The 15,859-nt window shown below is 42.0% G+C and overlaps 1 protein-coding gene across 1 annotated transcript; it reads right to left on the bottom strand.

Annotated features, from left to right (window-relative positions):
- Positions 1-2,643: 2,643 nt before the first annotated feature.
- ZNF706 (zinc finger protein 706) lies at positions 2,644-12,403 on the bottom strand. The gene is made up of 4 exons (XM_028736372.2): positions 12,223-12,403; positions 5,171-5,307; positions 3,340-3,445; positions 2,644-2,939 (listed from the first exon to the last, which is right to left on the bottom strand). Exons 2-3 carry the CDS (start codon positions 5,303-5,305, stop codon positions 3,350-3,352), a joined length of 231 nt encoding a protein of 76 aa, XP_028592205.1. The 5' UTR covers positions 5,306-5,307; positions 12,223-12,403; the 3' UTR covers positions 2,644-2,939; positions 3,340-3,349.
- Positions 12,404-15,859: the final 3,456 nt, after the last annotated feature.

Here is a 15,859-nt window from a genome sequence, read left to right as displayed (position 1 = left end):
TCAGCTGGCCTGTTAAGAGACAAAACCTGCCTGACAGTGCAGTATTTGACACTATACATGTAAGTTTCACAAGGGTTCTTGCTAATGCCCAGAGTTCAAGGTTAGGCAGCATTCCAGAGACTAGGTATTCACACTCTTTCACAAGAGAATGCTGTTTCAGCAAATCTACATGCAAATAGTCCTAGAATCTTTGGTATGACTATGAGCAATTTTGTATGATGTGACTGAGTGACGGCAATAGCACATTTCCCCCAAGATTATGGGTTTGCCTCAAGTGCTACATGCGTAGAGTGACCTTGTGCAATGGAACCTGCTCTTCTCCTCTCTACGCACCCCGCAAATCTGTACCATAAGGTCCCCAAAACTTCTAGAACAGATTTTGGGGGTGTGCAGGGGATTGTATGGCAGGGGAGAGGGAAGTTCCATAGTGCGTGCAGTAGTCTACTGCATAAGCATAATGGCAGTGCTGGATACAACCCTGTATCCTGTTTATTTCAAGTGTGACTTAACCAATAGACAAACATCTGTTCATCACAGCCAAGCACTTTTGGCAATTCACCAGGACCTTTGCTGAGATGTTTCTTTACCTTATCTTGGTGTTTCCAAACCCAAGTTACTCGTGCTTAGAGAGTTGAGTGAAGTGCTTGCTGTCCTTTCCATTCCCTGTACTAAACAAATTGCTAAAGCTGCCCAGCTAGCATCAAAGCTTTAATAAAATGACACTTGCTTTAAGTAGGCAGGAAATATCACATTTTACACTTTTGCTTTTTAAAAGATTTTAATCAGACACATTACACTGCACAATTGTGTCTTTATCCAGGATTAACAGGGTACCATCCACAAGATTTGGAAAGAATATTTTTTTCCACATTTATCCCCATCTCTTTAACTCAGCACAGAGAATTCAAGGTTCCTACCACCTCAGTTTTCTCTCCCCCCACCCCGCATGTTAGCTCCCATGTGTGTTGACCTTCCAAGATTCTGTGGTGGCTTTTAACTGATTAGAAAACAAATTATCTGCTGGTAACAGCATTAGTATAGTGTACAAAATCAAGATCTAACTTACTCAGTGCATAAACACAATGCTACTGATGACAACCATTTTTTTAAAAAAAATGCAAATTCTGCATATAAATGGGTCAGTTGTCCTACAGCTAGTAGGAAACTTATGCTTAATTGTTCCCAAATAATTTAGAAGAAAACCCTCTTTTATTTACTGCTCTGAGGTCTGAAATAATACATGACAAGTATCAGCTTTAGGAATGAACTTATTTAAAGGTGGTGTTTTTTTTTTAATTCCCCCCAAAAACAGACTACTAAAAGTAAAAATTAGTGAACAAGTGTCTTTCAGTTTAAAAAGCACTCAGTTTCAACATTTAAGCATACCACAGCAGTTTGGAAGGCAGATTTCTTGCCTAGTGGGACCTAGCTATCATATGATGAACAGGCTGTAATTATCAAGTGAGGAAACAAAACGAACCAAAAGGCTACATTCTAATGTCAGGGGTACAATGCAATGACAGCTACAAAACTGTGAAGATTCATTGCAGAATGACTATAGTAAAGGCAGATGAACTTAAATGGCATAGATCAGACGGGTTAACAAATGCACAAACTGCTATTTACCTTTCCGTATCAAATGTGCAACCTGCATGGGCATGCTTAAGTAAAGAATTAACTGTTTAAAACATTAAATGACCCAGGCACAAAGCAAAGAGAAGCTGGTCAATATTTCCTTCCAAATATCCAATCAATGGGAAAGCAATAATGCCCAAGTCAGTCATCTGCTACCAACATAAAATGGATTTGCAGTTCTTTTCAGTAAAAAGCAAGTAAGACAGAGCTCCAAAACATGGGCACTCTGCATCTGACATTAGAATCTAGTTCAAAATGAAATTTGGGTAGTCCAGACATAAACCAATGCTGCAAGATAGGAAAAAGGTAACACCTATCCTGCTACCATTCATCGGTTCCAACTAATCAAAGCTCAGCTAGTTTTTCTTTCCATTTCGTTAGTTATTATCTCCATTTTGTGTGCCATCCTGTTCTTTGAAACAGATTTATTTAACATTTGCTTTCATACAAGGAAACCATTACAGTAGTCATTTTTTACACACTAATGTAGCCAGTGTGGCTGACTTCTCATAGGTGCATTTAGGAGTTTCCACAGTGGAACTTCACAACAGAGATAAATTATTTTAACTTGCTATAGCAAATATGATCATTCAGATCACACCAAAACAAAACTTCAGTTCTACTTTACTTCCACCAGCCTGCCACCTAGCATGAGGATTCACTGGTACTGCACTTGTCTCCAGTGCATAAATGTAAGGTAAAAGCTCATTTATATACAAGAATGAAATTTCATAAGGGTCAGTAGAGCAGGCACTCCAAACTAAACAGAGTTGAAAGAAAACACTACTTCGGTCAAAGACATTAAGTGTTTTAGAAAATAACCAGGCTCAAAGCAATATCGAATGGAGAAAGAATTTTCTAGTTAATGTGGACTCAACAGTAATAAGTGTTAAAGAGCAAGTGACACCATTTAGTTTTTGGCTGTGGGAGAAGTCCACTTGTTAGGATTTCGTAAGGCAAATAAAACAGGTATTGAAAACAGAACTTCTACAAGTATTTTACCTGCGATATTGTAAAATCAAAGTACTATTTTATTAAATGAGTTATTTTACACAATATGAACATCAATATAATTACAACTGTAAAAAATTTAAGAATGAACCAATTTTCAGATTTCCAAGTAGGGCACAACTGTACAGTTACATAGATTCATCTTTACATGACGCCCAAGAGGAACAGCATAAAAATATGAATGTTTCTATAGCCCCTTCATTTTTGCTGATCAACAGTTTGTTAGAAAAGCAGCTGCAGGTTTGTTATGCAATGTCTGACAGTAGAAGAGTCAATAGGTTCCATGAATTCACCTGCAACACAAGAGTAATATTGTTAAATACAATCTTATTGTCTCATTTAGTAACTAGCATCTAATGATTCAATGTAATGTCATTTCATAATTAAATGAACCAAACCTCCCTGAACCCTTGCAACAGATAAACACAACAAAATTAGAAGATTACACACATTTATCTTCTCACAAACTTGTTGCCAATTTTGGCAACTCTCCAAGTTGCTATGTAATGCCCTGGCTATATCAAAATAAAGTTCTAAATATTACAAGCAACAAAACCAAAATCCTCGTTTATGCTTCAGGTTAGCTCCCAATTTTCATAAAACCTATATTGTAAATGAAATCCATTTGATGCAGTTTTACTTATGATATATACTAAATTTCTTTAACTCAAAACTTAAATGCTAAGTATTCACCTGTGAACTTTTACGCCTGAACATCTGCCAGTTCTGGAGGGAGCGGAGTCTTCGGATGCTTGCTCTCAAAGTGCTGTTTGAAGGTCTTGGGATCTGGCATCTGTGTCTGATTAAGGAGAGAATGGAGCTTTATGCAAGGCAAAATCCCAAACAGATTCAAATACAGCTTCTTCTCCCTGAATCCTAAAGGACTGCGTTAGGGTTTTTGGCTCAAGAACAGCCAAATTTTGGAGGCACTGTTCCTCGTTCTTTGCCACCTCCTAACTTCCCTGCTTTGTTCTACCTACTCATTCCTACTCAATTCTTACCCTTTTCACAAATTGTACATAAAATTGTGCTCCCTCCCTCCCTATTTGGCTAGTATTTCATGGGTACTCCTTCCTGAAACCAGTGAATTCAGTTTTAACTTTAGTTTTTTGCCTGTTGGGAAGTACAAAATTATTATTTATTAAATTTATATACTGCCCTTCATCTGTCCTGATCACAGGACAGTTTACAATATAAAAACACAACATGCATAATATAATAATAAAAAATAATCCTCCCTCAACACATTTCAAAGGCCATAGACTGTTTAACAGCAAAGAGCCTGGTTGAAGAGAAATGTTTTCCCTTTGTGCCTAAAAATCTGTAATAAATGTGCCAGGAGAGCCTCCCTGGGGAGAGCATTCCACAAACGGGGAGCCATCATTTTAAAAATAGCCGGTTGGGTATTAAAGGGAAGAGGTATCAAGAACCGACTTTTGGTGATGGGCATACAGAAGGAGGCTCACCTTCTCTAACAGCTCACCTGGGTTTTACAGTAGGTGCAGATGAGGGAGAATTCATACCACCCCTGCCAGCCCACTCCCATATCAGCATGCAATTCCTGGTCACCAAAGGTTACTAGACTAGTGCTTAAATATAAGGCTAAACTTACAAGCAAGACACTCACCAAATGCTGGCAATGTATAGAAACATAGGCAGGTCCCTATGTAACAAGCAGTCTCCCCCCAGTATTTGACCAAAATCCCTGCTTCACCAAGTCCTGCACTGTTATTCAGTTGTGTATCCAAACTGTGCCTGTTCCATTTTTTACTCCTCGTTGCACACATCTGTCTGTCCATCCTGCCCATTTTTATCATATCCTGTTCTGCAGGATATTTTATTGCTATTGTTTATCAATTATGTTATTATATCTGCTTTCAACTGTATGCTGCCTTGAGTCTCTCACACTAAAGGGAAGCCTGTTGTTAAACTGCCCAAGGACACACTGTTATTTGGGTAGCATATAAATAAATAAAAATCAGAAATCTCTTGCCCAGGAACCCACAAAGTGAGGATGTTCCCATTTCCTTCTCCCTCACCTCTTAACCTACTGATTTACTACACTGCATGTGCATGCTGTCACACCCTCCAACTCTTCAAAGCAAAGCGCATGCAATTCCCAAAGTGTGGCAGAAATGACAGGCACTACCGATAACATACACCTTCATCTCATACAAGATCCAAGTGTTTGCCATGTAACCTTTTTGACTTGCTAGCACAGGATACCCAACAACTGAAATCAGTAGCAGGAGACTGAACTCATACAAAGAGGCACAAGTGGATATAATAGCCGGTGACAATGCAAAGGGTGTGTTAAAACTTTATGTAGGTTCTTCTGTACTGCCTATGGAGAAGAGAAAAAGAGCATAGGGAATCCAGAGTCAAATCAATTCCCCACCTTGAGTGCGTATGTAGCACACAACACACATAGATGTTATTTGTCTGTTCCATAGCTTCATTCCCTACAAGTCAAACTTGGGGCCTGGAAAGATTGCCACAATGCTTCATTTTCAAAGCCTCTTACCCTACAGACAGTGCAGGTGTATATTAGAGCAGCTTTAGCTGCAGCCTTCTGATCATGGCCTTGTTTCTTCTTTGCCCCAGCTTGCTTTTTGGCATTCTTCTGCTGTGACTGGATCTTCTGTTGTCCACGAGCCATATCTAAAAATAAGTGCAAAAGGCATTATAGCAGATTGAACTGTATGAGCAATCTAAGGCATATTTGCTCAGAAATAAATGGCTTCAAGTTAAAAGAATTTGCTCACTACTGTGTTTAGGATTGCAGCCATAGCATTTAAGCACTTCTTAAGAGCCAGCCTCCATCTAGAAAAAGCACAAGCTGCTTTCAGATATGGACCAACTATCCTCCCCAAACAAATTATTTTTGTAATTACTTGCCCAGGTACTTTCCTCACAACTAGCATAGGTGCCCCATCATTTATTCCCATAAATGAGACAAGAGTGGTTCCACAGATTACAACTAAGGGAATATTTATTCTGTTACAAGGAGGAGGAATTTGGAGGAAAGAATTCAGGCTCAAACCCCTCCATTTAGTTAGAGCAATTGAAGGTGGTGCTATATTTGAGAAGAAACACATGGCTGCTACTGAAACTGGTAGTCTTGGGTCAAATTACAAAACTATCCTGTGTCCTGACATAATTACTGCTGTGCGTTTCCCTGCTCCTGACAGCCAATGATTTGGTGACAGCCCAATTACAGCCCTATACTGTTTCAAGGTACTCTTAGATTAAGTACACATTGTTCCATTCACACGGATATAAATCAGTCACAGAACACAAGGAATTCAACACCTTTATTACTCCAACCAGACTTGGGAGAACTCTAGCCTCTATGAAGTTATTTGTCAGCTATGCTAGGATAATAGTATTTCAGAACTCACTACCGTAGTTGAAAATAAAGGGACAAGAACTGACCAGCCACAAAAAGCCACACACACAAAAAAGGGGGGGTGCTTATTAAGAAAAATGTCTTACACCATCAATCCCCCCAGATGCTACTGGAAACAATGGGTTAAAATGGTCTGGAATATTTAAAAAAAAACTCCAATTCTCCCTTACAAATACATGCCTCTGCACCCACATTCATATCACAAGGCAAACAGAGAAGGGAACACATTTACCAAGGACACTTTGCTTACAAAGCAGGGAAACTTTCTTTTTTATATTTTACACCAAGAGATATTCTTGATTTGTACCCTACCCTTTCTTCAAGTACTCATAGATAGCAGGTACGATGTTATCCCTTCTTATTCATCAAACAACTCTATGGGGTAGGTTATGTTGAGCGTATCATTATGGTCCTGTATTATCGAGGGAGCTTTATGATTGAGCAAGATGTACATTAATGTCTAAGTTTGCCATCAAAAGTGACCTAGTAATTCTTTCCCACACTATAGCCAGTGCTCATTCCCCAGGTAACATATGAACTCAGAATAATTTCCACCCAGTTCTGGTTTACTTCTGATTGCTCCTTGTATCATTGTGCAAGTGTGTAACATGAAGCTAGAGTCTGTCACAATATGCTGTTTCAGAGCATTTACAGTGTTTTGTTGCAAGAGACCAAGAAGACTGAAGAGTGACAGACAACCAGAGCCTGCCTACACTTCTCCAAGACATCTAGGTTATCCCTGTGTACTCTTGAAGGTGTGTGTAGGTGTGTGTGTGTGTGTGTGTGTGTGTGTGTGTGTGTGTGTGTAAATGTATGTATATGTATATAGTCCTAGCAGCTTGATAATTTTAACTATTCCCCTGTAAATCAGCTGCAAGCCTCATCAAGTTGTGATACTAACACAAAACAAACCCCCCCAAATGGAAAGCTGCATATAACTGCTTAATTTTTAAAAGATATGCATCCTACTGAGGCTCACGTGACTGCTTAGTATACATAGCATCCAATTTTTTAAAAAAAGTCAACTTCTCATATGAATTTTAGCTGATTAGTTAATAGTTTGCAGTCAAGTACAAATAGTTCTGAAGCAAAATACACACTTTGTGATCGTATGGCACAGACATGAGAGAAAATCCTGTGTGTGTGTATACACACACACACACACACACACACACACAGAGAGAGAGAGAGAGAGAGAGAGAGAGAGAGAGAGAGAGAGAGAGATATGAGGGATATTCTTAAGATTGTGTTTGTCACTGTACTTTTCAAATACAGCTGTATTAAAAATGCTTTTAAAATCGGGTATCCTTTTTAGTCACTGAAAATATTTTATCATTGATTAACTACGTAAGAGATTTTCTTATAAACCACTTAAGAGGTTTTCTTACAATCAAGCAGTATATAAATTCTGGCATTAAAAGAAGCTGGTATGGCCACTGCTAAAGAAGTCCACACTGGTCTCCATGGTTTGTGATAGTTACCAACAAGTTGTAAATGAAGATGGCATGGGTAGTGGCAGAACAGGAGACATTCTTGGAAGACATTAATTATCTAGAACCACTGCAGTCTGAATTCAGGCATGGTTTTGGGACGAATTGGCCTGTTACCCTGATAGATTAATTGAGAGAGACAAGGAGAGTGAGACCTTGCCTATTTTCAATCTCTCTGCAGGTTTCTGTACCACTGACCATGGCATCCTCCAGGATAGGCTATGTCTGGCTTTAGTGTGGTGGCACCTGCCCTTTGGCTTGTGTTTCCAGTGATTATCAGGCAGCCCCCTAGAGTACCGGCATTTTGGCGCCTGCTTACAGCTCACCTGTTCACTCTGGCTTCCCCCAAGTAGTGATTCAGTAAAGTTGATATATTCATTTTATTTGATTTGTGATGTTTTGTATTTCTTTTATGACTATAATTTTATTCTATGCTGTTCACAGCCATGATATTTTTCTTAAAGTCAGCGGCGTAGTACCTGCATTTCTCCTGATATTGTTGCACTCCCAACAGCCCCAGTCGGCAATGCCAGTGTTCAGGGGCGATGAGAGTTGTAGTTCAACAAGATCTGGAGAGCTACAGATTCCCTATTCCTGATATAGAATTAGATATGCAATGGAATGACAGCCTGTACTTTTTTGGGCTTGCTCCTAGGTTTATTATTTATTCCAAAAACAGTGGTACCTCGGGATGCAAACAGGATCCGTTCCAGAGCCCCATTCGCATCCTGAGCAGAACGTAAGATGCAACAGCATGTCCGTGGGTCACGTTTCATCGCTTCTGCGCATGACATCATTTTGACCGTCTGCACATGCGCGAGCGGCGCAACCCGGAAGTAACACACTCTGTTACTTCCAGGTCGCCGCGGAGCGCAACCTGAAAATACTTATCCTGAAGCGTATTTATCCCGAGGTATGACTGTATAACCTGGCCATTATCAAAATATGCACCTCAAGAGGTTGAACGCCTGTTTTGCATGCAAAAAATCCCAAACTCAACTTGTGATGTCTCCACAAACTCTGGAGAGCTGCTGCTGCCAAACAGTGCTGACAATACCAAGCTAAATAGACTGATTTTTAGAAGGCTGCTCCGAATAAAGGGATGTTCATGCAAACAGGAAAATGGTACAATAATGCCATTATTAACTTTTGATAAAAGGAGCAGTAGCAAGTAACAATGGCCAGTTTCAAAATAACCCGAAAGCCCAGGTGAATAAGCATGTATTGAGTTACTGACAAAAACTCCACACCAGGCATGTCCAAAATCCGTTTTGGGGGTATAACCCGGCCTGGCGGTTGACTTAACCCAGTCCCTGTGTCAGTTTATTTTCTGGGATAAAATCCTAAAAAAACCTCAACAACTTCAATCCTAAAAAAAGGTCAAAAACTTTGGTTGGCCCTCACGGCCTTCACTTCGTCAAATCTGGCCCTCTTTGAAAAAAGTTTGAACACCACTGCTCCACACTGAAGATGGCTTGAATTCAGAACAAGACAGAACTCTCCTGCAAATTTCAGTGACTGGGTCAGCAGAAAAAGGGAGACATACTCCTTCCAAGTCTGAGTTCCTCAAACAGTTTATCTTCCTGTATCATTTTCCTCAGAGCATTCCATCCACATGCCAGCAAAGTGATTCACGAGGAAAAGGCAGAGAGACCTATATTCATGTGGGTCATACCTTCAACCGAAGTATTAGGCAATGATCCTCTAAGCTGTTGTTGGACTCCAACTCCTATGAACCATCCCCAGCATGGCCAACCATCAGAGATTATAGGAGTTGTCATCCAGCAATTGGAGGGCCACAGGTTAGCTACCTCTGCTGTACAATGTGTGTGTTCTGACCACAAAGCAGCTCTATAGAAAAGGTCACATATTCTCAGACTACAGATGGGTAACTTTATTGTTATTTATTCAATTTATATCCCTCCCTTCCTCCCAAAGCAGCCCAGTGAGAACAGTGACAGGGAAGTGAGAATGACCTCACATATGCTGAACCCACATACACTGAATCCATAAAACCAGTGTGACCAGATAAAAGCTTAGAGTTTTGCTATAATTGAAAAGCAAAGTTCTCTCATTTTATTAGCATTGGGGATTATTTTTAAGGCTGCAAATATGGTTCTGAATCTTCTGCCTTGCATATTCACATTTCCTATGTTTTAATACAGTTGTACCTCGGCTCCCAAACAATCAAAAACCAGAAGTAAGTGTTCCGGTTTTTGAACATTCTTTCAGAAGCCGAAATCATAAGCGATGCTTTGGAGGTCAAACGTTTCGAAGTTGAACAGACTTCCGGAATGAATTCTGTTCCGACTTCTGATGTACCACTGTACTGTACATGGGTTCCTCCCCCATCTGCTATCTACATGATCAAAAGTATTTTTGGGTGAGATCTCTAGATCTTCTAATTCCAAACAAAAAACCCAACTTCTTCTGCATCAAGCCTTGTCTGCACTGTTGCTGTGGCTGGTTATTATTGTTTTTAATACTGAACTGCTGCTAGTGAAGGATAGTTGTGTATGTGTGTGTATTATATTGCTACTTCACAGGGCAAACGACAAGATAAAATAGAGAGAACCATCTATACCACCTTGAGTTCCTTGGAAGATATAAATGCAATGTAATTAATAATATGAGAGAAGAACAGTTTCTATTCACTTTCTCCACACCATATGTAATTCTACTTACAGTGCATGCATAATAATAAGTTATTACCCTGGCAAGATTAATAAAGTAGGGATCAACTGGTTTGCATACTTGTTGCCGATTTCCCAAGATGGTTTCCTCCCCAAATAAAACTCATGCAACTGTTTTGTCATGCCTTGGTGGGTATACTTATGGGTATCTTGGTTGGGACAGCTGAGAATTTAAAAAGGAGGCTGGCCAGGATGTTCATTGTAAAGGCACGTCCATGAGACTTCAACCATATCCAATCTGCTAAGTCCTAAAAGAATTTCACTGTCATAACAGCAGGCAGCAATTTCTCCTCTGGAACTGCACACAGCCAACATATGTTATCAGATCCTTCCTTGTTTTCAACCAGATTCCGATTTCCAGAACAAAACATGTGCATCTAATCTTGCTGTGGTAACCTTCTAACTGTGTATGTCAGGAATATCAGTATTAAATACCTTCTTCATCAATATTCCTATATTTGGGGTACGGGGCATACAACATGCAGTTTCCCCAAACTCATGAGACTGCAAACTAGTTTCCACTTCTTAACTTAATCAGACAAACAAGGGTAGAAAATGAACAGGCCTTTGCAGCTGAATGTACAAAAAGGTAAAGAAACAAAAATAGAGTAGTAAGATTCTGATTAAGCTGTCAAGCATATCACTTGCATAAGAACTTGCTTTCTAGAAGGAAATGTCCAAGTCGGAAAACAACCAGTGCATGTGACCAAGTAACAAATGGTAATGAGGTTTCATATCTCAGGTCTGACACTAGCAGCTGCCTTTTACACACGTAGCACAACACAGGTTAATTTACCATTCAGCTTCAATCAAACTCTCATGATATATAATTTTTAATCCTTACTGTACCAAGGAACACACGCAGAGACAGCATTCCAACCTGATTTTAAGCTGTTTCAAGTGTTGATGTGAACAGCAGACTCAGTTCCAACACGTGATGGCAAGGAAAGAAATGAAACAACAAAGAGTAAAGTGTGCCAAGAATGGTGTTTGGCATGAAAGCGTATGAGGCCAAGAGTGGCCAACGCAATACAAATCCTCTTGTTTTGCACAGTCAAGTGCAAGAAGAACCCTAACTGGAGGAAGGAAGGGGGAGCTCACCACCTTCATGCCTGGTATCCCACTCTGTCCAGCTATCCTTGATACAGCTGGCTAGAAACTTATTTCCAAGAGAGATCATCATGATTTCAATGAAGGCGAACATCATATCATTTACCAACTTCACCCTTTCAAGGTGAATTTGGTGCTGCCAGTAAACCTGTTACATGGATAACTAGGGGAAGCCGGGGATAATCTAAAGAGAGGAAACACTGCAAAACTGGTCAGGGCTTTTTTTAAGGTGGAAAAGCCCATTTCAAAAACCTCACAGCACCATGTAAGAAAGTGCAACTTTCTAACAGGCAAACCCAGACAGCCAACCCCCATAGCCATTATTCTACTTGATTTATATGTGCAGTGTTCCATCATGCTACTATTATTTATAAGCCGCTTTGGGATTCATTTGAAAGAAAAGCGGCATAGAAATATAATAAACCAACCCAATCCCATCATACCCAGCACCTTCCGGCGGGGGCCTAACAGTAACCCCCCCCCCAGACCCTTCCCTCACCCTAAACGTGTTTGGGGTTTTTTAAGGCGAGGGAAACAAATAAATGGGAAATGCCACCACAGGGCAAAACCATAAGGAAACCACCATGTTCCCGAATCCCTCCCCCCCCCAAAAAAAACTTCCTGTCCGTGAAAGAAGCGGCCATGTGTCCAGCCCCGCAAGAAACACGAGGGGTCTCTTCTACCTTTCTCAGCCCCCCACCCGGGACGGGGAAACTTGTCCACGAGAGGGAGTGAAAAATAAAGCCCTCCAGCCGCCGCCCGGCTCGGGTGGAAGAGACTTAACCCGCCCCGAGCAGGCTGCCGGCCTCTCTCTCCTTCGCCCCCGAGGCCTGGCGGCGGCGCCCAAGCCCCTGCCCTCGCCCCCCGCGTTTACCCGGGCTGTGGGGGTCCCGCCTGCCAGGCGTCCGTCGACAGCTACGGAAGGCTCCGCGCGGCCCAGCAGCAGCAGCTGCCGCCGCCTGCCCGTGAGGATGGAGGAGCCCGTGTGTGTGTGTGTGTGTGTGCGAGGGACGGAGTCTCTCTCGCCGTCCGTCTCCCTGCCCGTCCGTCGGCGGCGGCGGCGGCGGCGAAGTGCGCACGCGCCGCCCCTCCCCGCCGCCGCCGCCGAGAGCCGAGAGTCAGGCCAAGCCAGGCCAGGCCGCTCCCGCCAACGCCTCATCCGGCGGCAGCGGCGGTTGCTGCTGCTGTTGCGCCCGGACCGGGCCAATGGCGGCGCCTCCCTATTACATAACGCGGAGGAAAGGCCTCTCGCTTGGCCTGAGCAGGAAGCCGAGGTGGCGGCGGGGCCTGTCGGAGTTCCCTCCAAAGCACCATTTCCCTCCGCTTTCCTGTCTGTCAGGGTCACAGCGACGGTTTTCCCGCCCGTTGGGGCATCATGGCGGGTTGAAGGGAAGCCGCCCGGCAAGGGAGGGGAAGTCGGTTCCTCACAACAAGCCGTGGCATAAGAAGAAGAAGGCCGGCAGAAGGGACTCGAAATGCCGGTCTTTTATAATGCATTCATTCTTTGTGAAGCTTTAGTCAGCCGCAATAATAAACGAAGTTCTGCTGCTTTTAATATCTCTCTTTCGCCTCCCCCCTCCCCCATCGCGCAAGTGTAAAGATCCTTCTCTTGGTTTTTATGGTGTTGGCTTTTGTGTTCAGTTTTCCTTGATGTTTATCATCAGGTCAGCATGACTCTTCCCCTGACAATAGCTGCTGCTGCGTGCGGCACATAGTGTGCGGGAATCAAAGAAAGCCAAACTCTTCGGTTCATAGAATTGCAGAGTTGGAAGGGACCCCAAGGGTTCATCTAGTCCAACCTCCTGCAATACAGGGATCTCCACTAGATCGTGGCAGGTGGCTCTCCCGCCTCTGGTTAGAAACCGCCAAGGAAGGAGAGTCCACCTCCTCCAGAGGGGATCTGTTCCTCTGTTAAACAGATCTTACTGTCCAAGCTCTTACGGGTCAAGTAAGGAAATGTCTGACAAATTTATGTCACACAATGAAAAGCCCTGGTGAATCAGACCAGTGATCTGCCCAGCATCCTTTTCCTCATGGGGGTCAACTAGATGCCTCTGGGAAGCCCACAAGCGCAATAATGCCTCATCCCTGTAGCCCCACAACATTATAGAAGCATTGGGCCTGGAGGAAATAAATAAGTCATCGTGAATTTGCCTATTCCCCTTCCCAAACTTAAAAGTTTGTAGCCATCAAGAGGAAGTAAATGCTACAGTATAACTGTGCTGTGTGAAGAAGTAGTAAAATAAGTACAGTACTAAAAACAGTTAAACATTTAAAAAACAAAGCAGTCAACTAAAAAGAAATCAAAATGTGTCAACATATACATTTCAGGATAGACATGCCTAAACAAAATTGTTTGCAATCCATTTTTGTTTTTACCACGCGGAATAATTGGGTGTTTTCCACTTGGCCATGGCTCACCTTTGTCTCCAGACCATTAATAAACAAGTTAAAAAGCACTGATCCTAGTGCGGCTCTTCAGGTAGACCCCGCTTCTTTCTTCCATTATGAACACTGCCTCTTTATTCCTCCTTTCTGCTTCCTGTTATTCAGCCAGTTACCAATCCATAAGATTAACAAATCCTCAGTTGCTCTTTTCCTATTGCTGTCCTTGTTTACAGAGGTAAAAAAGAAAGGACAATTTCTTCCTCATGTAACCATTGCCTATAATATATAGGGATAAGAGCTGACTTTAGGATGGGCATAAGGACACAACCACATTACCATGGCCTATTTGGACAGTTCCAGGTCACTCAGTGAAGATACCAAATGGGTAGTTCTCTTCAAAGGCAGGGCCTCACAGGACTGAATATGATAAACTCTCTCAGTGCGAAGAGTTTTAGGATTTTATTCAAAGTTCCGCTCAGAGAAGACCCACTGAAATTAATTGACATAGTTAACCATGGATAACAGTTGGATTTCTCCAAACTCTTGACGTCAGAAAATTGCCACTTTGGGGTAATGCCATCATTTATCTCAGTCCTTCATGCATTTTAGCATGACATAGTTCCGTCTAATGTCCCATTTGAAATAACAATTAATTATGATGCCAGAGGAAGAATATTATTAATAAGTGGATATCCTTAAAAATCTTAAGATTTCTCCCCCTGGCCTCCATTCATGACAATTGAAGCAAAATAACAGATTACAAGCAGCTAATTGTGGCATAGGCCATATCATAAATTCCACAGAAATATGACCAAATAAAAATGCATTTGGCAAGCTATATAACAGAGAAGGAACATTTCCAATACCCCTTTCATGTGATTTTTGAGGAGAGATTAAAATGACAGACAATATGCTTAGATATTGGAAGCAAATTTTCTAGTCAGAAATAATTGGAAGAAGCAAATGATACAGCTGCAAGTATTAAAATCTAACCCCACTTACTTGGGAGAAAGCCCAGTTGAATTTAATAGGACTTCTCAGTAGACGTGGTTAGGATTGTGCTGCTGCACAAGAGCACTATGAAGGCACGCCTATGACAAAATTTGCTGGGATAGGCAGCTTAGGGTACAGCAGTTCAGCTGGCTGATTCCCAGTTCAGCTGGCATTAAGTCCCCAACCCCAGCTCAGCCAAAGATACATCGGCGTAACTTGCTCATCCCAGTTCAGCTGAATGAGCTGAGACTGGTGAAAGGCATTCCTGGGCTATGGTGGGACTAGGACTAGAAAGGTAGGACTTAGGCTGGATCCGAAGCCTATTCAGCTTGGTCACATAATCTGGCACCCAACACTGTTTTTTTAAAGGCTTGCTTTCCTTCTGCCAGGTAGCAGCAGCCCCACTGATGAACCGAGTCTGCTGTAACATTAAGCTGGCTTAATTTATGATTCACACTAGCTTCCATAGGAACGCTCCCTAGACTAGCTACTATAGCCCAGTTTAACATAGGCAGTAGAATTATGAATGCTTACTATGGGACAGATGGCAGTGCATTCCAGCATGTTCTTGGGTACCATGGTTAGCTTTTGTAAACGTGCTGTCTGTGGCCATTCCTGAAATAGCTTTTGCTTCCTTGCGTCCGATAGCTGTGACACAATCGTGCCATTGTATCTAATTACGCAAGAGCTTTGTTTATCATAGTGTAAAATTTAACATTCCATTTGACTCTTCTGAAAAGAGAGGGAACTTAACAGACTTCTAGCAGCAGTGAAGAGAGTAGCTGCCCAAAATGGACAACAATGGGAATAAGAGAGTGTGGTTAGCTAGGATAAGTGCTCAAAGTAGTAAACTGAGGAACCGACAAAGGCCATAATTTATGGAATTCAAGTACAGTGGTACCTCGAGTTATAAACACCTTGGGTTGCAAACACTTCGGGTTACAGACTCCGCTAACCCAGAAGTAGTACCTCAGGTTAAGAACTTTACCTCAGGATGAGAACAGAAATTGCATTGCGACGGCAGCGGAAGGCCCCATTAGCTAAAGTGGTACCTCAGGTTAAGAACAGTTTGAGGTTAAGAATGGACCTCCAGAACGAATTAAATTTGTAACCAGAGGTACCACTGTATA

This window comes from Podarcis muralis, chromosome 8, assembly GCF_964188315.1.
Source record: "Podarcis muralis chromosome 8, rPodMur119.hap1.1, whole genome shotgun sequence".
In the NCBI taxonomy this organism is placed as follows: domain Eukaryota; kingdom Metazoa; phylum Chordata; class Lepidosauria; order Squamata; family Lacertidae; genus Podarcis; species Podarcis muralis.
Note: the sequence above shows the minus strand (reverse complement) of the source record. Positions and strands in the feature narration are given on the sequence as shown.